The sequence below is a fragment of the Echiichthys vipera genome (genome assembly GCF_963691815.1).
Source record: "Echiichthys vipera genome assembly, chromosome: 3".
Classification (NCBI taxonomy): Eukaryota; Metazoa; Chordata; class Actinopteri; order Perciformes; family Trachinidae; genus Echiichthys; species Echiichthys vipera.
This window is the reverse complement of record NC_139828.1, coordinates 1,135,588-1,158,563: the sequence shown is the minus strand read 5'-3', so window position 1 is coordinate 1,158,563 and position 22,976 is coordinate 1,135,588. Positions and strand designations below refer to the sequence as shown.

General features: G+C 49.5%; 1 protein-coding gene and 1 long non-coding RNA gene across 2 annotated transcripts; both read left to right on the top strand.

Moving 5' to 3' along the window:
* The first annotated feature begins 11,521 nt into the window (after positions 1-11,521).
* LOC310966507 lies at positions 11,522-15,420 on the top strand. Its single transcript, XR_014593842.1, has 3 exons — positions 11,522-11,554; positions 13,783-13,899; positions 14,941-15,420. It is a non-coding gene; the product is annotated as an uncharacterized lncRNA (long non-coding RNA).
* Positions 15,421-15,437: 17 nt separating this feature from the next.
* On the top strand, positions 15,438-21,147 carry LOC310966820 (NLR family CARD domain-containing protein 3-like; the record flags this gene model as incomplete). The annotated part of the gene is made up of 7 exons (XM_083940748.1): positions 15,438-15,573; positions 15,624-17,403; positions 17,507-17,680; positions 18,763-18,936; positions 19,518-19,691; positions 19,859-19,905; positions 20,329-21,147. The coding sequence occupies 7 exons, from the start codon at positions 15,438-15,440 to the stop codon at positions 20,862-20,864; spliced, it is 3,021 nt and encodes a 1,006-aa protein (XP_083796874.1). The 3' UTR covers positions 20,865-21,147.
* Between the last annotated feature and the right edge of the window lie 1,829 nt (positions 21,148-22,976).

Genomic DNA, 22,976 nt, shown 5'->3' with positions numbered 1-22,976 from the left:
GAGCCCTCCCCGAGGGCCAGGTCGTAAGTCTTGCTGTGCTGTATCCGATTGGTCCCATCTTTTTTCTTTCATCCACAGGCTGCACCTCCGACCCCCGCACATGCATCCCTCCTTTGGCATCCTTTCTCCTCCCCTTCCTTCTGCTAGGGTTCGCCTGGCATCTTTGGGTCCACCCCCACCCGGAGCTCCGCCCCTGCTTTCTGTAACTCTAGCCACTGGGCAGCTGTTTGGGTACCTGCAGCCCCTGCCAGCTATGGAGCTCCGCCCTTCATGTCCTCATTCTATCCCTATCCTGTCAAATCAGGATTTTACCCGAGCGGTACTCTGACCACTCCTCCTCTATGGGTCAGGTGGAAGGCCATTATTCAGGCTAATTTTAATTAAAGAGCGCTGTATGATGTTCAAACATACACTCTTCCAGGCAGGGCGTACCAGACCACGCTATGGAAATTCTCGAGCGCTGGTCATCACGAGCCGACCAAAGTTACAGCCACAGCCATCACAGCGACATCAGACCGCCTAATTCTCACCCCATACGTTGATGGTTCCCGGACACTCGTCCAAACTTCAACCCAGTTCATCCATTCAACCCGCGACTGCTGACCACTCCCCTCGTCCCTCCCCTTTTCACCCCTCGTTGCACAACGGCCGATCCCTCCCCTTCGAGTCCTTTCCATTCCTCGTCCCGAAAAGACCGGCCCCTCTCCTCATCCCTCCCCTTTGACCCCCCCCTTTCCGGCCTAAGACCGACCTTGTCCCTCCCCTTCGACCCCATTTATCCCTCACCCCGCAACGACCGATCCCTCCCCTTCGGCTCCTTTCCATCCCTCATCTCTCCCCTTCGACCCCGTTCATCTCTCACCCCATCATTCCTGCATCCCTTGGTTATTCCGAATCGTCATGTTTCTGGTTGTCTCTACCTCCACGGATGTCTGTCTTTGTCTCTCTGTCCAACTGTCTGTCACTTCTCTCTCTCTTTTGTCCTTTTCCTCCTCCCCAACCGGTCAAGACAGACGGCCGTCCTCCATAGAGCCGGGTCTGTTCCAGTTCCTGCCCGTATAGGGGAAGGTTTTCGTTGCCACTGTGTGCCCCTGGTTGTCGCTCATGGGGGACTTGTTGGGTCTGTGTGAACCATATTAAGTCATAGAGTGCCGTCTTTACCTACTCCATAGGTGAAGTGTCCCGAGATGACTTTTGTTCTGAAGTTCACTGTAACTTAAATCAAATTCATGTGAAGACGCCCCCCTCGGGTCCATCTGCCCCCATAACCCCTCCCAGCCCGGGCTCTTCTACTTCACCTTCCTTCACCAACAATATCTGTGACCTCGATCCGGCGACTTCGGGCTCTGCACTGACGCAGCCCCCTGTCCCTCAGCGTCGGTCGTTACCTCTGTGGTAGACGTCCGCCTCTGAACTTCTCTCTCCTCCCCCTGCGCTTTGGAGCCGTGCCTCGTTGTTGTTGCTGCCGTTCTTTGGGGTCATGAGTGGTAATTCTCTTAAATCCATCCAGACGACCACATTACCGTCGACATCATCAACAAGGCAGCTCAACCCCACATGTCCATCCACAGCCTTAACTCAGCCGCTCCGCTCACGTTTCAGGCCACTAACTCCATCGCCAACCCCCTCTCATTCCTGAATCCAAATGATTGCATATACTAACCCATACAGCTCGCCGGAGCACCCGCCCCTCCTTTTATATTTGTACCCCCGCATAAGCGTGTTAATCCGACCTACGGAACACAGAATCCCATATCGCTCCAAGCTCTCACCCTCTGCAGCCGACCTCCTCATCCCCAGCATCCAGACCCTCCGTGCAGGATGCATCTTCTCCCCCGTCAACCCAACTCTTCAATTATGTTCGTCTTGGAGAGTTTGGTTTCCTCAGGCGTCCAGCATTTACCACCTACGACCCATCGCTACATGCCAGCCTCAACAGCACTCCTACCCATTTCCCTAAATACCCTCTGGTCATGCCAAACTACCTAAGCCATGTACAGGTGTCAGGTTCAAGCCTAAAACACCCAAAACTTAACAAAAGAGAGAAAGACAAGAGTTCTATGTTTTACTTGCAGGGAGAACGGACAGAGATGTGTTCAGTTACAACCTCCTGCCGCTCTGAAGTTCTCTCTGCCGAACCCTTTCTCTTTATTTACTTTCGCTGGTTCCAAAATACAACGAGTTACAATGAGTTACAGCTCTTAAGGTGAGGGGCACACAGCTGCAACTCCAGACATATGGACCATTCATTGTCTTTATGACTTTACAACTCTAAGGAAGCCTTAAAACATGTCCTGTCACTAATCAGCTGAGCAGGGTCGGTGTTTCCACAGATGCCTCTTTGGTGACTCATCAACAGTCACGCTTATCTGATTTCTTCCACCTGCAAAACAACTCTACACAAATGAGCTGTTCACACACACACACACACACACACCAAGTAAGGTTGGATTATATGTAACGGCAGTTTGAGTAAATATGAGATGACTTTATGCACAATTACTCCAACATTTCCCTCCTGTTTATCACTTATTTGCTCACTTTTAGCCACGTGTTTGATTTTCAGCTGTAAGATCATTTTCATGAGCACAAATACATTTACACTCAGAAGTTTCTTAAAACATGTCAGAGTCATAATCTGTTGGATCAGGACACAGTTTCGTCAAATCAAAAGGAGTTTCCGTGTCGACGTCATCGTTGCTTTCATCATCACTTTGGGGATCGCTGCCAAGCAAAGGATACAGCTGCTCCATGTTGATCTCCATGGGTGAAATAGCTGTAGTAATGAGACGGTTAAGCAAAGCACGCAGACAGGGAACACAACAGCATCCACACAAGGTTAAAATAGCAGCAAAAACTGCTATGGAGACTAGGACAGAGGACACCAAAGTTCTTCCCTTCCCAAACGCATCCATCCAGGAGTCCCACATAGTGGTCCAGACTCCAGAGTGCTCCTTCATCTTACTGTTGAGCGTACGGAGCCCTGCTACGGCCTTGGTGAGGCTGCCATCAGCAGCAGTGTTGTTAGGGATGAAAGTGCAGCACTGTTCACCGAACATTGCACATACCCCTCCTTTCTCGGCCAATAGCACGTCCAGGGCTATTGGTTTTTGATGCCATGAGGGAAGTTGCAGCTAATCGATCGTGAACTGCTTGTAAACCACTTTGTGTCCAATTTCCTAGCTTTTGCACGTTGTAGTGGATGTAATTGATTCTGTCTACATTCTCTTCAACTGTCCACCACAAGCAAAAAATAGATTCACAACCTGCAGATATCTGGTTGGCTTCTTTATATTCATCTGGCACCCTCGTGAAACTCCTGTAGCATCAATGTGTGTTGGATCTCTTACATGTGTCTCATACTGTGTCAGAACCGCGAACACTGTTGTTTTTCTGTCTCGTGTCTTTTGAAACGTGTGGATTCACCGATGTCTCCTGGCGTTTCTTGTGGTTAGATATTTGTATGATAGAGGCTCAGCTGCGTGATGTTGGCTCACATTGACGTTTCACTTTAACAACAGTGGATCAGATGAACTGTTTAAAGCTTTCCTCTCTTTTAATTCACTGAGTTCAGATAGAAAATGCTGCCAAAGGTGGAATATGGAGGAGTCCAGAAATACACAACAGTTCCACAAATTGATGAAACTCTGACTTCCAACAGTTTCTTCAGGAGGTTCGTCTTCACACATTTTAAGCTGAAACAACCTGATCGGCCATTTTAGAGAATGTGTCCATGATTGTCGTGTCTCTGCTTTGTTTTTAAGCCTTCGTGCTCTAAATATCTGAATGACATGGTTGATAATAAACTTCATGTAGCTTGTTTTTTATGTTTCCCAGTAACAGACACATTCAGCCTGCAGGCCCAGCTTGTGCCTGAAGGTGTGCTCGGCTCGACCGACACATCACAGACCGAGGTTGATGCCGACACATTCGATGAGCTGGTCAAGTCAGGGGTGAGGAGCTTCAAGGTTGGATATCGCCAGTATCCAGTAACAGGTGAGGTTCTGTTGTCTTGATTATCTGTTTATCTTTCACAAATGAATAAACTGAAATTGATTCTACTCTAAACTGTTTCTCTAGACCAGGGGTCTGCGACCCACGGCTCCGGGGCCGCATGCGGCTCTTCAGCCCCTTTTCAGCGGCTCCCTGTAGCTTTGGCAAAAAATTATATAAACAATGTGTAAATAAGGTGTTTTTTTGCACAGTGGACGAGGGGAACATTTGATCTTGGAGGTGATATTGAAACAATATTAGGTGAAACTAAAATATGCGTCAGGTCCTCGGTCTACGGCCCAGCGCCTTTCCCTGCAGGTGGCTAATGTTGACCTGGTGACCCCGACTGCTGGTGGTGGGGGGGAGCAGATTAAATGTCGTGGACATATTCATTTGCTTTCACATGATGGTGGCGTACCTGTGTGCTTGATATGTGGTGAGAAATTAGCAAACAACCCCAGTTTTAGGACAGGTAACAGTAACTTTATATAAACCTTTATAAGCTGTGACATCAAATGTGTTTTTCGGCTCCAGACACATTGAATCTGCTGTAAGAGGGGGCAAAATGGCTCTTTTGATAGTAAAGGTTGCAGACCCCTGCTCTAGACGTTGCTTTTGTTTTGGATGAATCAGATTCATCTGTGTGACCAGACCCATCACCAGCTCCAGCATCACTGCCAGACCCTCCAGCATCACCAGCTTCGATGCCAGACTTCACAGCACTATCACCGGCTTCTTCCATTTCATCAGATTCTGCTATTTTCCTCCCAACCACAAAGAACAGGAAGAGGGCCACAACAGACCTGGATCGCTATGAAGCAAGACGGGTAAACCCTGAAACCAACTTCACATGTGTTACTGTAAGTCAGGGACGTCAAAGTCAAACACATCAGAGGCCAAAAAAACTAATCTGCTACAAGCCGAGGGCCGGACGGGTTCAAAGTTTATTAAAACGCATTAAAATGATTTCATTTAACCTGTTGAACCAAGAACAAACACAGTGAACCGTATTTTATATAATAATTAAATAAATAATCCAATATTTTCGTATCTGTCAGTGATTTTCCAACAGGCTCACAGACACAAACACACGTGTCCTGAACATTAAATGAATAAAGCAACATTTTCTCATGACTTTAGTTATTTAAGGAAAACATTTTCAACAGAAAAAAAGAAAATGTCCTTCAAAATAAAACGTGTTCCTTAATATCAAGATAAAGACGCAGCTGTGTGAACATGAGCTTCAAACCTCCTGTTCTCATCGTCCACCTTCACTTTAGACGTTATTGGGGGGGGGGGGGGGGGGGGGGGGGGGGGGGCTGAACGCTGTCATCTGCCCTGAATGCTGATGAATAATGAACTTGTGGCGCTGCAGTGAGTTCACGGGCTCCCGTTGCATTGTGGGTAATGTAGTTTTGGTGCAGGCGGCTGTGGCGTGCGGCCGGTTCTGATACTCATCAAACATCATCCCGGGGGCCGAGATCATTCACTCACGGGCCGGATCTGGGCCCCGGGCCTCGACTTTGACACCCATGCTGTAAATCATCACATGAGCGCTGGATAAGAGGCAGCACTCGCACTATTTCTATTGGGCTAATGTAATGTGTGAGACGGATAAATTTAACCAAATGTAGTCTGTTTATTTGCAGCATGAAGCTAATGGTTAGAAAGTAATGTTGTCTTTGCAGAAGGTTGAAGCTGCTTTGAGCTCTGGGCCAAAGCGTGCAGACGTCTTTGAAGAGTAACACCAAACCAGAACGCTGTCAGTTGCAACACGCAGGCAGATGGTCGACGTTCTTTCAGAAATGATGGAAAAATACGGGTAAGACATCATTTTTAATGTGATGGCAAAGGAAAACATGACTGGACACATCTAAGAAAGAATCTGTTCCTAAAGGAGGATTCCACCGACGCATGTCCGCGCCACTTATGCACGTGGAGTCGCTTTTTCCATATCTCCAAGATCCTTACTCAAAACATGGATACGTAAGTTTTTAACGTGCCTTTGAAGTCCAAAACTGTGCTGTAGAGCTTCTTTCATCAGGCCCTGTTTCTGCTTTATATAAGATATGCACAATATTATCGGCACAACTTTGATATCAGCTGATAATGACTTAAGTTAAAAAGCAGCATCTCTGCTGATCTGACGAACCAATGAAAGGGTGCTTTATGTTCTGTCCCAACGCCCCACAGAGTGAGTAAAGCTATAGCTGCTGTGATTTTGGACAGTCTCTCGTTCTCCTCTTTGGTCGTTCTCTCCCTCTGTCGGTGTTTCTCTGTGTGTACGCTCGTTGGCACTGATCAGCTGCCTCTCTGTACATGAACCCGGTCCTGAGCGTCACCCTGTGCCGGATCACACCCTCTTCTTACCCTGATGTCTCCCTGTGCACCTGCTCCTCTCGTGTCCATTCGCACATGAACGCACCTGAACGCACCTGAACACACCTGAACGCACCTGAACACACCTGAACACACCTGAACGCACCTGAACGCACCTGAACGCACCTGAACACACCTGAACACACCTGAACACACCTGAACGCACCTGAACACACCTGAAAGTGTAAGATGCATCTTTTTGTGGTGGTTTTGCATCTATTTTTAGTCATTTTGCATCTTTTTGTGCTGGTTTTGCATCTATTTTTAGTCATTTTGCATCTTTTTGTGCTGCTAGATACCAAAACTTGCTCTGTGTCCCCAGAGTCAGGACTAAACATGGGACAGGTCTGCTCTGTGTCCCCAGAGTCAGGACTAAACATGGGACAGGTCTGCTCTGTGTCCCCAGAGTCAGGACTAAACATGGGACAGGTCTGCTCTGTGTCCCCAGAGTCAGGACTAAACATGGGACAGGTCTGCTCTGTGTCCCCAGAGTCAGGACTAAACATGGGACAGGTCTGCTCTGTGTCCCCAGAGTCAGGACTAAACATGAGACAGGTCTGCTCTGTGTCCCCAGAGTCAGGACTAAACATGGGACAGGTCTGCTCTGTGTCCCCAGAGTCAGGACTAAACATGGGACAGGTCTGCTCTGTGTCCCCAGAGTCAGGACTAAACATGGGACAGGTCTGCTCTGTGTCCCCAGAGTCAGGACTAAACATGGGACAGGTCTGCTCTGTGTCCCCAGAGTCAGGACTAAACATGGGACAGGTCTGCTCCGTGTCCCCAGAGTCAGGACTAAACATGGGACAGGTCTGCTCTGTGTCCCCAGAGTCAGGACTAAACATGGGACAGGTCTGCTCTGTGTCCCCAGAGTCAGGACTAAACATGGGACAGGTCTGCTCTGTGTCCCCAGAGTCAGGACTAAACATGGGACAGGTCTGCTCTGTGTCCCCAGAGTCAGGACTAAACATGGGACAGGTCTGCTCTGTGTCCCCAGAGTCAGGACCAAACATGGAGAGGAAGCGTTCTCTTAAATCCAGACTGAAGACTTTTCTGTAACTTCTGTAAAACTCTTTAATGTTTTAAAAATGACCTTTGATGCGTTTTAAATCTTTTCTACGTCTTAATTGACCTTTGATGTGTTTTAAACGTCGATGTTTCATGTGTTATTTCTCCCGATGCTTTGAATGTTTGATGTGAAGCACTTTGAATCCCCTTGTTGTTGAATGGTGCTGTACAAATAAAGTGGCGTGACACCATCTGCTGTGAGAGCTCTCTGACACTGACGCTGTCTCTGACTCTGGTTGGACTGGTTTTGACGTCACTCTGATGTTTTTAGACTCTGAAGTTCTCAGGATGTGACGGCGTCCTCAGATCAGACGCACACAGACTCCAGGACTGACGAGGAAGAAAGCAGCAGCGTCTTCTCTCACAGTGAGTTCACTTTGATCCCATTGTGCTGTTTCACTCTGTAACTGGACACTGCAGCGGTTTCTTGGTGCTGGTTCAAAGTCTCCATTGGAAATATTCTGCAGAGTTTCTCTCTGAGTTTAAGAGCAATTCATTCAGAACGATTGACATCAAATGTTCATATTTCTCCAAAAGAGTCGACAGCACTTTGACTGTAATCTGAGTTCACATCATGGTGAAAGCAGCAGGGAGTGTCTGAACTGCTCCGACCGGTTGGATCAACTTAGTGCTTTTATTTTGACTCTGATCCGACAGTCAAAGCTTTAGCAGCTAAATATAGCTTTCAATCACATTTTGAAAAGGTGTGTGGCTGATCTGATGACGGCAGCCATTTTGAAAAGGTGTGTGGCTGATCTGATGACGGCAGCCATTTTGAAAAGGTGTGTGGCTGATCTGATGACGGCAGCCATTTTTAAAAGGTGTGTGGCTGATCTGATGACGGCAGCCATTTTGAAAAGGTGTGTGGCTGACCTGATGACGGCAGCCATTTTGAAAAGGTGTGTGGCTGATCTGATGACGGCAGCCATTTTGAAAAGGTGTGTGGCTGATCTGATGACGGCAGCCATTTTTAAAAGGTGTGTGGCTGATCTGATGACGGCAGCCATTTTGAAAAGGTGTGTGGCTGACCTGATGACGGCAGCCATTTTGAAAAGGTGTGTGGCTGATCTGATGACGGCAGCCATTTTGAAAAGGTGTGTGGCTGCTCTGATGACGGCAGCCATTTTGAAAAGGTGTGTGTCTGATCTGATGACGGCAGCCATTTTGAAAAGGTGTGTGGCTGCTCTGATGACGGCAGCCATTTTGAAAAGGTGTGTGTCTGATCTGATGACGGCAGCCATTTTGAAAAGGTGTGTGGCTGACCTGATGACGGCAGCCATTTTGAAAAGGTGTGTGGCCGACCTGATGACGGCAGCCATTTTGAAAAGGTGTGTGGCTGATCCGATGACAGACTTGTAATCCAAAGATGAAAAAAAAACACATTGAAAAGATATAGAAAGAAAAAACAAAGAAAGAAAAATTAACAATTTACACGTACAGTCTGAAAAGGGGGATGGAAGGAAGCAACGCTTATACATTTCCAACCCCTCACCCAGCACCACCCACCCCAAAATAACATATTATAACAATACAATATATTGTAGTGACACAAACAGACAGACAAACAGACAGACAGGCCCAAACTTGTCCTGCTTCTACACCCCCTCTTCCCTCCAGAACATATAGGCAACAGAGCAAATGCCAGACAGGCATTTAGACAGACAGGTGTTTAGACAAACAGACCGGATCCTGGCGTGCTGCGATGAAATAGCAGCCACATACACCCTCAGTGTAGGAGGCCGATCATCATGTAGGAGCGATTACAAAAACGTAAGAATGGTAGGAACAGTCCAGTGAACTGGATCAACATTTTTTCAACTGAACCCCAGTTAGAGAATAGTTTCCACCTGTGCTGATACAGCAGACGGGTAGAGGGCGCTCTGGCACCCAAATAGTTCCCCTGACAGGCTCTATGCCATCGCTCAGCAGCGGATTGGGCCCTGCAGGGGCCAAAGGATGCCAAATCCTTCCCCTCTCTGGAAGGTGCCAGGGTGTCCCGCAATGAAGTTTGTGGAGCAGGGGAAACCAGGTCCTGGCAGGCCAGAACGGGGCCACAAGCAGAAGCCTGTGACCCTGATGAAGCACCCTGAGAAGCGTTTGGAAGATCAGGGGAAGCGGTGGGAAGGCAAAGAGAAGGCTGTCCGGCCATCCATGGGCCAGAGCATCCTGACCCAGAGGGGTGGTCATCTCCATTAAGGAGAACCAGAGTGGGCAGTGGGCTGACTCCTCCGGGGCAAAGAGTTATGCACCGTGGCCCCTGGAGGCAAATGCCGAGCCCCCAACCCTGTTGCCTGGTGTGACCGGTCTGGACAGTTTGCTCAAGCGCCTGTAGAGCAGCTGTGCCAAACAGCTCCCCAGGTTCCGGACAAGGGTGACTGTGCAAGCCAGACCTGGCAGCGAGTCTGAACAAGAGTGGACATCAAACGTCCCAGTTCCCTCGACATTAAGGCAAAAGCCTGCAGTGAGGCATCCCTGACGCTGATGGGGGATGCATCCACTTCAGCCCACTGCAGGGACGCCGATAGGATAGGATAAGATGCAAGAGTGACTAGTCAATACGACCCATCCGTGCAGCCGTGCCGTAAACGTTATAAAGAAGGTCATCCGTGATCCGACATTGTGGGCGAGGGCACCTGGCATCTGGCCTCAGAGCCTCATCGGGGGGAAACTATGAGGGAAGCGATTGTCGGCTAACCGCCAGCATGTGGTCAAGGCCAAATTGTGCCGCATCCCCCATTGGGCCAGAGTCCGGCTGTAAGGTCAGGAGAGAGCCTTAGAGTCTCTCCAGGATGCGTGCAACTCCTTCAGATATTCCTCAGAGGGACGAACGGTGAAGGCGGTAGGGGCCGGAGTGCACTTGAAGAAAGCACTAGCAGGCGCTGGCTCCACCTGCTGGAGATCCAGCTGCAGGCGTGCCAGGGCTGCACGAATGATGGATCCCATGGAGCCATCTGCCGTCCCCTCCGCAGAGCTCTGAGCGGAGGAACGAGAGCTGGGGCACATCTCATTATAGTCCCAGGCATGGATGTTTGCTCGGGGTGAAACCAAGACAAGGAGAGGGGAGCAAGAGCACTCACTTCACTGATACCGTATCAGCATGTGCTAACTCCTGCTAGCGTAATATAACAAAACCAATCGACCTCACCAGATGCAGGTAGTTTGTTCTTCTTTCTTAGTGACGAACGAGGACGGGGCATCCGTCCGTCCAGGCAAAAAGCAACCGCATGTATAGCTAAAGCTAATGATACCGCAGTAACAAGCGTTAGCCTGCAAAGTGAGAAGATGGAAAGGAAGTGATCTCGTGGATGACGAAGGAACTTATACCTGAGCCGGGGGTCATCCGAGGTCACATCTGACCTTGTTGATATTGATACTGGACCTGCACATGAGCGAGACAGAAGATACTCAGTGTTAAGCGCTGCCTCAGGCGTCAGTGAGGATGAAGTAGACACTATTTTTAGATACTTTTTAAAAATCAAACATTATTTCACCATGGTTGTGAGGTCCTGTTACAGTCACCACAGTTGATTGAAGTGATGTCAGTAATGAAGGAGAGGATGTGAATGAACGGTGTTGGGCTGTATCTCTTTAATTGTTCCCTTCTGTCATTTGAATGCATTTGGTCCTGACAGAGACGTGGACTCTGCTATGAACCAGTGTGAGGACGGAGAGGACGGAGTCGACGGAGCCCCTCTCTCTAAAACCACTCTGTGTGGGGAACATGAGGGACAGACCAAAGCTCAGAGGTGAGAGGAGGAGGAGGAGGAAGATGATGATGGACTCTTCTTCATGTCAGAGCTCAGATCACTCCACCATCATGATTCACACTGAGCTCCTGAACATGTTTGCTTAGAATATGAATGACTCACTTTATTAGTTCACAAAGAGCCAACGACTGATGATCCACTGAGATGAGACGCCATCTTTGATCAGATTACATGTTGATGAACAGGACAACGTTACTCATCCACTGTCTTTGTATCAGGGAGCAGCAGCAGAGACCTGGACCTGGACCTGGACCTGGATCTGGATCTGGACCCAGCTGTGTGTCCATGAAGAGTGACCGGTCTAAGGAGTGGTTTGAGGGTTTTAAAGATGAACAACTTGCTGATGGAAGGTAAGAATTGTAAACTGAACTTTATTTTCTGACTCTGTTTCTTGTGTTTCTTAAAGTGAATGCAAAACCAACAATTCTCTGGCTAATCTCACACTCCATTGCTCCAAAGACCCAGAGTTACTTGAACTCCTTCACTTGGGTCAAGGACTCCCTACCCTGTGCAGGCAGTCCTGACCCTGATAGGGACAGCAGCTTCACTCTTGCTGAGCTGAACCGATCCAGAGAGTGCTGAAGGTCACTGACCGATGACACTGTAACCCTACGCCTCGATATCCTGTCCATGAATATCACAAACAGGATTGGTTACAAAGCCCAGCCCTGTCCCCACCTGCCCAGGGTGAACCCCGCCCGGTCCGACTATCTGCCAAGGACCTGGACACGGCTCTGACTTTGGGAGCAGTGAGAAGTGACCCTCCTCACCCCATACTCCCGCAGCACCTCCCACAGTATCTCTCAGGGGACCTGGTCATACGCCTTCTCCAGATCCACAACACACATGTAGATCGGAGTAGCGTCTTCCCCGGTCCCCTCCAGGATCCTTGGGAGAAGAGCTGGTCCATTGTTCCATGTTCTGGACTGAATCCGCATTGCTCCTCTTCAGTCTGAGGTTTGACTACAGGACGAACCTCCTCTCCAGCATCTTGGAGTCGACTTTACCAGGGAGGCTGAGTCGTGTGATACCCCTGTAACTGGCTCACATGGAACCACCATCCTGGTCTGCCACTTCTTTGGCACTGTCCCTGACTTTCACCCAATGTTATTATTAATAATAATAACATAGATTTATGTAGCACCTTTCAAGGAACCCCAGGACACTTTATATACGTGGGGCATACAGCCAAACAGTCATACACACAAAGAACAAATCTAGGGCCCAAAGACCTTGGTGAACAGGAAGGAGAGCAGATTTGAAGATTATCAGGCTAAGGAGTTGCGGGTATCCTTGGGGAGTGAGTGTGTCACAGCCGTCAAGCCTGGAAGAGCTTATGGTTGTGGCATCCAGAGCAGTGCCTTGGGTGCCACAACCATGAGCTCCTTTTTTTGGTGCTGAGTTAAAGTAGATTTGATGACATCCAGGTTTTTGATTGTGAAGACAGTTGATAAGACACTTTGGGGAGAGCTGCATGAATGGAGCGGTGCTGAGATACAGTTGGGTGTCATCGGCATAACAGTGGAATTTGAGTCCATAGTGGAGGATGATGCCACAGAGGGGGAGCATGTAGATGGTGAAGAGGAGTGGACCGAGCATGAAACCCTAGGGAACGCCTTGGTTGACTGGGGCTGGTGGGGAGCTGGAGCCATTTATGGTGACATACTGTTTCATGTGGGTGAGGTATGACTGGAACCAGGAGAGGGCTGTGGTGGTGAGGCCTAGGTGGTCGGATTGGCGGTTGAGGAGTATAGTGAGGGAGACATTGCCAGAGTCAGCAGCGGTGAGGAGGTCATTGCTGCAGAGTTCATTGGTGAACCTTGGGGCAGGGCGGGTGACAGAGATGGACCGGGTCTCGAGGGGGATGAAAGACTCAAGGCTGAGGGATAGAGCAGAATTATAGTGGGCTCCCAGGCCATCTACCCCGGTATCAGGCGGAACCGAGGGCATGTGAATTGAGATCAGGTTGGTTGGATAGGCCTGGTGCACCCAGATTTTATGTTCCAGAATGTTATGGTGCGTTTAGACCACTGCATGGGCGCAGAGACCGGAACAGTGAAGAGGATAGCATGGTGCTCAGACACAGCTAGGTCTAGGCACTGTAGGTGGGAGGGAGGTGAGCCTGTGGAACAAACCAAATCCAGTGTTTGCCCTTTGGCGTGGGGGGCACCTTGACGCTTGGATCAGGACTATACATGTTTAGTCCTGACCCTGACGCTGGGATCAGATCTATACATGTATAGTCCTGACCCTGACGCCGGGATCAGGTCTATACATGTTTAGTCCTGATCCTGACGCTGGGATCAGGTCTCTACATGTATAGTTCTGACCCTGACGCCGGGATCAGGTCTATACATGTTTAGTCCTGATCCTGACGCTGAGATCAGGTCTATACATGTATAGTCCTGACCCTGACGCTGGGATCAGGTCTCAGAATAAGACTCCGTATCAGTAATGTTGATATAATAGAAGAAGAGGAAGAAGACATACTCTTGATCCTTATGATGATAAACAATGACAGAGTCTGGTACTTTTTCCTTTTGAAACTGCTTTTCATTAGTTTGTTTGTTTGTATCAGGATGCAGCAGAGACCTGGACCTGGACCTGGACCTGGACCCAGCTGTGTGTCCATGAAGAGTGACCAGTCTAAGGACTGGTTTGAGGACTTTAAAGTCGGCCAACATGCTGATGGAAGGTGAGAATTAAAAACTGAACTTTGTTATTAACTGACTGAGTCAAATTGTCTCATCCTCTTATCCGGGATCGGGTCGCGGCACTTTCAGCAGCTCCAGCAGGGGACCCCAAACGTCCCTTTCCCGGGCCACATGAACCAGCTCTAACTGGGGGACGCCGAGGCGTTCCCAGACCAGTGTGGAGATCTAATCTCTCCACCTGGTCCTGGGTCTTCCCCGAGGCCTCCTCCCAGCTGGACGTGCCTGGAACACCTCCCTAGGGAGGCGCCCAGGGTTCATCCAGACCAGATGATCCTGAACCACCTCAACTGGCTCCTTTCAACACAAAGGAGCAGCGGCTGGCTACAAAAGAGGGCGTGTTGGTCGGATTCAGGAGTTCCTCAAAGTCCTTCCACCGCCCCATGACCTCATCAGCTGAGGTCACCAGCGTCCCGTCCTTACTGTAAACAGCTTGGACGGTTCCCCGTGTCCCCCTCCTGGGGTGCTAAATGGTGGTCCAGAAGCACCTCGGTGCCCCCTATAGTCCTTCTCCAGGACTTCTGTGAACTCCTCCCACACCCGCTGCTTTGCCTCTGACCCAGCAGAGGCTGCAGCCCTTCAGACCTGTGGGGACCTCAGAACCACCTCCGGAGTCTTCGGGGAGAACAGATCCTGAAGGCCTCCTTCTTCAGGGTTACCGCCCCTTGAGACACCTAACCAACAAACTCCGCCTCCTTCCCCCACAGAGAGGTGACGCTCCACGTCCCCAGAGCCTCTGCAGCAGCGCCCTGACCCCAGCAGTTCCTCCTGCGAGTGTTGGGCCCACAGGACGGAGAGGAGGGAGGCGCCACGTCACTTTTTCGGGCTCTGCCCGGCCAGCCTCCGTGGCAAACCCGGCCACCAGGCGCTCGCCGTCGAGCTCTCCGCCTGGGTCTGGCTGCAGACGGAGGGCTCCGGCTTCCTCCGGGCAGGGTCTCTCTTCTTCTTCCTCGTTTTTCCATAGAGTCTTTATTTAAGACATAACTCAGGTACTTGGGACTGAACTGTTCTTCTTTTCTCTGCAGAGTTGAGCAGGAGCGCTCCGAGGTTCCCACTGATCGGTCCGCTCAGCAGCATCACACACACCTGGACTCAGTGTTTACGGTGCGTACATGTGCAAACACACCTTTCACTGTGAACTTCATCAACTCCATATTAAATGATGATGGGGCCGTTCAGGAACAGCCTGATGAATCACATGTTGTGTTGAAGCAGTTTAAATCCACTTCATCGTTCTGTTCCAGCTGCTGGAGGAGAACATCGTCACTTTTGTGAAGAACGAGCTGAAGAGGATCCACAAGGCTCTGAGTCCAGATTACCCAGAATGCTTAGAGAGTCAGAGGGAGGATGAGGAGGTGTTGGACAGTGAGGATGAAGAGCAGAGGAGCAGCAGAGAGGCGTTTCTGAAGATCACACAGTTGTTCCTGAGGAGAATGAAGCAGGAGGAGCTGGCTGACTGTCTGCAGAGCAGTAAGAGGATCTGAATGTCTTTAACATGATGGAAAAGGGAAATGGAGGCAGCATGGGAGAAGTTTACATTTGCAAACTGTGCTGCACACATCTGCATCAGACCAGAGGCTGTTTGTCCTCCACTGATGAGCTGAATGAAACTGTTGGAGGAGGAACTAAACAGCCAGTGTTCAATGTTCTGTTGTCTGGTTTTCTGTAGGATCCACTCACTGGTTTCATTTGTTCTTTGTTCGTTCAGGAAGTCATTCTGGAGTTTGTCGACGTGAACTGAAGTCTCACCTGAAGAAGAAGTTCCAGTGTGTGTTTGAGGGGATCGCTAAAGCAGGAAACCCAACTCTTCTGAATCAGATCTACACAGAGATCTTCATCACAGAGGGAGGGAGTGCAGAGGTCAATGATGAACATGAGGTCAGACAGATTGAAGCAGCATCCAGGAAACACGACAGACCAGAAACAACAATCAGATGTGGAGACATCTTTAAAGCCTCACCTGGAAGAGAGGAACCAATCAGAGCAGTGATGACAAAGGGAGTGGCTGGCATTGGGAAAACAGTCCTAACACAGAAGTTCACTCTGGACTGGGCTGAAGGCAAAGCCAACCAGGACGTACACTTCACATTTCCATTCACTTTCAGAGAGCTGAATGTGCTGAAGCAGAGAAAGTTCAGCTTGGTGGAACTTGTTCATCACTTCTTTAGTGAAACCAAAGAAGCGGGAATCTGCAGGTTTGAAGAGTTCCAGGTCGTGTTCATCTTTGACGGTCTGGACGAGTGTCGACTTCCTCTGGACTTCCACAACACTGAGGTCCTGACTGATGTTACAGAGCCCACCTCAGTGGATGTGCTGCTGACAAACCTCATCAGGGGGAAACTGCTTCCCTCTGCTCGCCTCTGGATCACCACACGACCTGCAGCAGCCAATCAGATCCCTCCTGAGTGTGTTGACATGGTGACAGAGGTCAGAGGGTTCACTGACCCACAGAAGGACGAGTACTTCAGGAAGAGATTCAGCGATGAGGAGCAGGCCGGCAGAATCATCTCCCACATCAAGACTTCACGAAGCCTCCACATCATGTGCCACATCCCAGTCTTCTGCTGGATCACTGCTACAGTTCTGGAGGAAGTGACGAGAACCAGAGAGGGAGCAGAGCTGCCCAAGACCCTGACTGAGATGTACATCCACTTCCTGGTGGTTCAGTCCAAACTGAAGAGCATCAAGTATGATGGAGGAGCTGAGACGGATCCACACTGGAGTCCAGAGAGCAGGAAGATGATCAAGTCTCTGGGGAAACTGGCTTTTGAGCAGCTGCAGAAAGGAAACCTGATCTTTTATGAGTCAGACCTTAGAGAGTGTGGCATCGATATCAGAGCAGCCTCAGTGTACTCAGGAGTGTTCACACAGGTCTTTAAAGAGGAGAGAGGACTGTACCAGGACAAGGTGTTCTGCTTCATCCATCTGAGTGTTCAGGAGTTTCTGGCTGCTCTTCATGTCCATCTGACGTTCACCAACTCTGGAGTCAACCTGCTGTCAGGAGAACAAACAAGAAACAAGCCTAAACCAACACGTCTCTACCAGAGTGCTGTGGACGAGGCCTTACAGAGTCCAAACGGACACCTGGACTTGTTCCTCCGCTTCCTCCTGGGTCTTTCACTTGAGACCAACCAGAAACACCTACGAGGCCTGCTGACACAGACAGGAAGTAGTTCACACACAAAAGAAGAAACAGTCCGGTACATCAAGAAGAAGATCAGTGAGAATCTGTCTGCAGAGAAAAGCATCAATCTGTTCCACTGTCTGAATGAACTGGAGGATCGTTCTCTGGTGAAGGAGATCCAACAGTCCCTGAGTTTACGACGTCTCTCCACAGATAAACTGTCTCCTGCTCAGTGGTCAGCTCTGGTCTTCATCTTACTGACATCAGGAAAAGATCTGGACGTGTTTGACCTGAAGAAGTACTCTGCTTCAGAGGAGGCTCTTCTGAGGCTGCTGCCAGTGGTCAAAGCCTCCAACAAAGCTCTGTACGTGCTCACATGAATATCAGATTAATGTAGTTCTTATTCATTCAGAACTAACAACCATTGTTTGTCATTACTGTCTCATGTGTTGCTGATTCCTCTTCAGGATGAGTCGCTGCAACCTGTCAGAGAGAAGCTGTGCAGCTCTGTCCTCAGTCCTCAGCTCCCAGTCCTCTAGTCTGAGACATCTGGACCTGAGTAACAACGACCTGCAGGACTCAGGAGTGGATCTGGTGTCTGATGGACTGAAGAGTCCACACTGCAGACTGGAGACTCTCAGGTTGGTGCTCTGCTGTTTTAAAATGATGACCCTCTGAACTCTGAATTTCTTCATGTATCCCTGATCTAAATCTGAGCGGTCGTGTGTTGTCAGACTTCTTTGCTAGCCACGGATCGTCTTTAACTAACACCATGTTGGAACATGAGGATGCTCAGAAGTGTCCTGTGGGAAATAACCAGGGTTTCCTTCTTTCTTTGTACGTGTTTCTTAGTCTATGATGTAAATCCTTGGTTTCTGTGTGTTGATTACCACAACAGTGGAGCTGTGGATGAGTGCTGGGGGATTGTGGAGAGGAGTCACATGGGGCTTTCAAATGGTGAAGTTTGGTGCTCGTAAAACATTGATAACATCCACTGGGGTCATAAACATTGGGTAGTGTGGGTTCTGTTACTGTGATGTCCTTGTGTCTGTGAGGTGCTTTGATGTGACTGTTTATATGCTGAAGCTATCTGGAGAACGGGAGAGAACAGTTCAGACCCGGTTGTGGGAGCGTCTCTCCTGTATGCATGCAGCTTAGTAAAGACATGATTTGAGAAACATGAGGACTCCAGAGAATGTCTTTCACAGTACGTGGTACCAGAGCATCCTAGGCCAAAGGTCCATGATTGATTTTGTGATCGTATCTTCTGATCTGAGGCCGTATGTTTTGGTTCATTCAGAACTAACAACCATTGTTTGTCTGGAGTCTCCCTTAGAGAGAGGGGGAGAAGTTCAGCATCCGTGAGGAACTTGGAGTAGAGCCGCTGCTCCTTTGCGTTGAAAGGAGCCAGTTGAGGTGGTTCAGGATCATCTGGTAAGGATGAACCCTGGGTGCCTCCCTAGGGAGGTGTTCCAGGCACGTCCAGCTGGGAGGAGGCCTCGGGGAAGACCCAGGGCAAGGTGCAGAGATTAGATCTCCACCTTGTCCTGGGAACGCCTCAGGATCCCCCAGTTAGAGCTGGTTAATGTGGCCCGGGAAAGGGAAGGTTGGGGTCTCTGCTGGAGCTGCTGCCCCTGAGACCTGATCCAGGATCAGAGGCTGAAGATGAGTGAGTGAGGAGTCTGATCGATCATGGGATGAACTTTCTGTTTCATTATTTTAGGATGAGTGGCTGCAACCTGTCAGAGAGAAGCTGTGCAGCTCTGTCCTCAGTCCTCAGCTCCCAGTCCTCTAGTCTGAGACATCTGGACCTGAGTAACAACGACCTGCAGGACTCAGGAGTGGATCTGGTGTCTGATGGACTGAAGAGTCCTCACTGCAGACTGGAGACTCTCAGGTTGGTGCTCTGCTGTTTTAAAATGATGACCCTCTGAACTCTGATTCTCTTTGTTTCCTACTAGAGAGCAGTTTGTGCATTGTCCTGTTTGTCTGTTTGTGTGTCCCTGCAAGAACCATTCATCCGATCGACTTCACACTTGGCAGCTGTTTTACTGGGGAGCCAAGTGAGAGCAGTGTTAGGTGCAATTTGGACACATGTTCAATATCAATACACTTCTAATATTCCCAAAGCAACTGCTGTGCAGCAGTGTGGGGTTGGTCTTCTGGGAGTCCACCATGTCAGAGCTGACATCAGCTGTCAGCTGTTGCCTTAGTAACAGTAAACATTCAGTCGTCTGTCTAAATACAGGAAGTGATGTGTCGGATAAATGAATAACACTGAAGAATGAATAAGGCCGAGTTAGTGATGAGTGGATGTTGAATATGGATGCTTCTGTCTGCTTCAACACTCATCAGAGAAGAGAGAAGCACGATAAAGAAGAAATGCAATTTCACCGACTGTGACGCATCAACGAGGTTCTCCACCAGCACTGATGCTATTACACTGGGGTGTGTGTGTGTGTGTGTGTGTGTGTGTAGTCTCTCAGGCTGTCTGGTCTCAGAGGAAGGCTGTGCTTCTCTGGTCTCAGCTCTGAGCTCCAACCCGTCCCATCTGAGAGAGCTGGACCTGAGCTACAATCATCCAGGAGACTCAGGAGAGAAGCTGCTGTCTGCTGGACTCAAGGATCCACACTGGAGACTGGACTCTCTCAGGTATGGACAGACAGACAGACTGGACTCTCTCAGGTGTGGACAGACAGACAGACTGGACTCTCTCAGGTGTGGACAGACAGACTGTTTGTGTCTCTAACTGATGAACTCTGGTTCCTGTTGAAGGACCTGATGAGTGAAGTTGACGGTGTCTTTGTGTCTTCCTGCAGGATGGACCATGGTGGACCACAGAGACTGAGACCTGGTCTGAGGAAGTGTGAGTGTGTTTTCAGTGTGATTCAGGAGAACTCAGCTGCTCATGTTACACTAGAGTTTGACATGTTCTGGACTGAAGTACAAACATGAACTTCTCCAGAGTTTCAATCAGGATCCAGCTTCTGTTTTTGTGCAGAAAGATTTTAGAACTGAATCCATTTCAAATCCACAAAGACCCCAAAGTGAAGTCAGTGATCCAACAGAACTAATGGGTCCATTTCATTAGCAGTGGAGCCAACAGAGAGCTCTCTTTGCTCCTTCTTCTTTGGACTCTGACATTAGAGAAGAGCTGTGTTGCCTTCAGGTGCTGCTTTAAACTCCGTATTCACAGTTTGACAGATAGAAGTTGTGTTCAGGAAGCCTTCAGTTTTCTAAATCACAGATGAAAACCTGCAGCTGTGTTGTGTCTTGTTCTCTCCATCAGATGCCTGTGAACTGGAACTGGACACAAACACAGTACACAGAGGACTCAAACTGTCTGACAACAACAGGAAGGTGACACGTGTGAAGCAGTTTCAGTCATATCCTGATCATCCAGACAGGTTTGACTCCTGGGCTCAGCTGCTGTGTAGAACTGGTCTGACTGGTCGCTGTTACTGGGAGGTCGAGTGGAGAGGAGATGTTTTTATATCAGTGAGTTACAGAGGAATCAGCAGGAGAGGAGACAGAAAAGACTGTGTGTTTGGAGAGAATGATCAGTCCTGGAGTCTGCTCTGCTCTGATGATGATGGTTACTCCGTCAGACACAATAACAGAGTAACATCTATCACCTCCTCCGTCTCTCAGAGAGCAGCAGTGTATGTGGACTGTCCTGCCGGCTCTCTGTCCTTCTACAGAGTCTCCTCTGACTCACTGATCCACCTCCACACCTTCAACACCACGTTCACTGATCCTCTTTATCCTGGGTTTAGGCTCTGGTCACCTGGTTCCTCAGTGTCTGTGTGTCCTCTGCAGGTCTGAGTCTCTCCTGTGCACAGAAACACTGAAGATCAGCTGCTGAAATCAAAGTTCAGTGTGTTCACCATCACACACACACTCTGCACTGTGAAGCAGATCTGTCTCACACTCACACACTGATCTGATTTCACCTCTTTGATCATCAACATTTAACACTTTAGCTAGAAACTCTTCCTGAAACGTGACGAGAGGAATCGATCTTTCTGAGTCATGATGTCGTATATTTCAAATGTGGAAAGCATCTGGAACCATCTCCATGTTTTCTAATGTTTCCAAAAGCTTTTAATAAAATTTATGCTTCTGTTGTATGTTGAGGGTCCACGTGTCTTCATTTCATCACTTTCAACATCAGCAGGTTCCTCCTGAGGTGGATCTGGTCCTCGCCGTCGCAGTGTGAGCGCTCAGAGGGCGAGCAGCTCCTGCTTCATCCATTCTTGGAAACGCCTTTTCTCAGGAATCCCCCCTGGAGTAAGTTTGGTGTCTGTGAGTATAAAACATATATATATATGTTATGGTTTGTGTTGGATCAGGACCCAAATGCACGACTCAACTCTGGTTCAAAGTGCAACAAACAGTCTTCAATGTTCAAAAGGGTGCAAGCATAGGTGCGAGGTGGAGGGGTGGTGCGAGGTCCCAGGATCCTAATGTGGTAGGTGGAGTCACTGAGGAGTGCGTGGATGCAGGTGGCGTGATGTGAGGTCCGCTGTAGGGGAATGGCGATGCAGTGAGAGAGCTCTGGGGAGCAGGTCCACAGGCAGGTCCACAGGCAGGTCCACACGCAGGTCCACAGGCAGGTCCACAGGCAGGTCCACAGGCAGGTCCACAGACCGGTCCACAGGCAGTCAGGTCCACAGGCAGGTCCACAGGCAGGTCCACAGGCAGGTCCACAGGCAGGGAGGAAGCAACACTTAGGACTGCACAGCAAACTCAGTAATCTAGAGCAAGGTAGCAAAAACACAGGGAGATTAGCTTCACAAGCTAAGCACAGGCCTTATCCCTCCCAGTCAGCAAGGTATCAGTATCCCCGCCCCCTGCGACGCACGTCCAGGATGCGACTGACTGTGAAGGCCGGGTGTCCATCGATGAGCCGGGGGGATGGAGGGGCGATGGCAGGAGGGCACAGAGTACTGGTGGAAACAGGTTTTAGCTGGAGACATGGAAGATGGGATGTATCTTCAAGGACGCAGGGAGCTTGAGGCGAATGGCAGAAAGGTAAAAAATGGACTCAATTTCATAAGGACCAATAAATCTGGGAGACAGCTTTTTGGAAGTCACACTGAGGGGAATGTCCTTAGCTGGAGTACGCCGCCGGTCCGCCAACCTCTGATTCTGGTCCCGGGTGCGCAGAACAGCAGCCTTGGTCTCTCTCCAGATTCTGCGGATCCTTCAGAGGTTTAGCTGGACCGATGGTACGGCGATCTCCTGCTCTTGGGAAGGGAACAGAGGAGGTAAATAACCAACAGAGGCTTCAAAAGGAGTCAAACCCGTAGCTGCAGACGTCAGAGAGTTATGAGAGTATTCCACCAAGGTGAGATGAGTCCTCCAGGAGGCAGGGTTCTGAGCACATATGCAGCACAGCACAGTCTCCAGATCTCGATTGGCTCTCTCCGTTTGGCCATTGGACTGTGGGTGGTATCACGAAGACAAGCTCACTGTAGCGCCCAATGCCCGGCAAAACTCTTTCCATACTTTAGACGTGAACTGGGGGCCTCTGTCTGACACGATGACTGATGTAATGCCATGGATCCGGAGCACATTGTTCACCAGTAATGCAGCAGTCTCTGTAGCTGAGGGAAGCTTAGGCAGTGCCACAGAATGCACCGCTTTGGAGAAGCGGTCAACAATGGTAAGAATAGTGTCATTACCTTGGGACAACGGCAGTCCGGTGACAAAGTCCACAGCGATATGGGACCAAGGACGACCGGGCACAGGGAGCGGACGGAGGAGACCTGCAGGTGGCCGATGAGTAGCTTTCCCTCGAGCACAAACAGAACATGCCTTGACATACTCACGGGTGTCTGCAGCCATGGTTGGACACCAGAAGTGGCGTTGAAGCAGGGACAAGGTGCGGGAAGTACCAGGATGGCAGGCAAACCGGGATGTGATGTGTGGCCT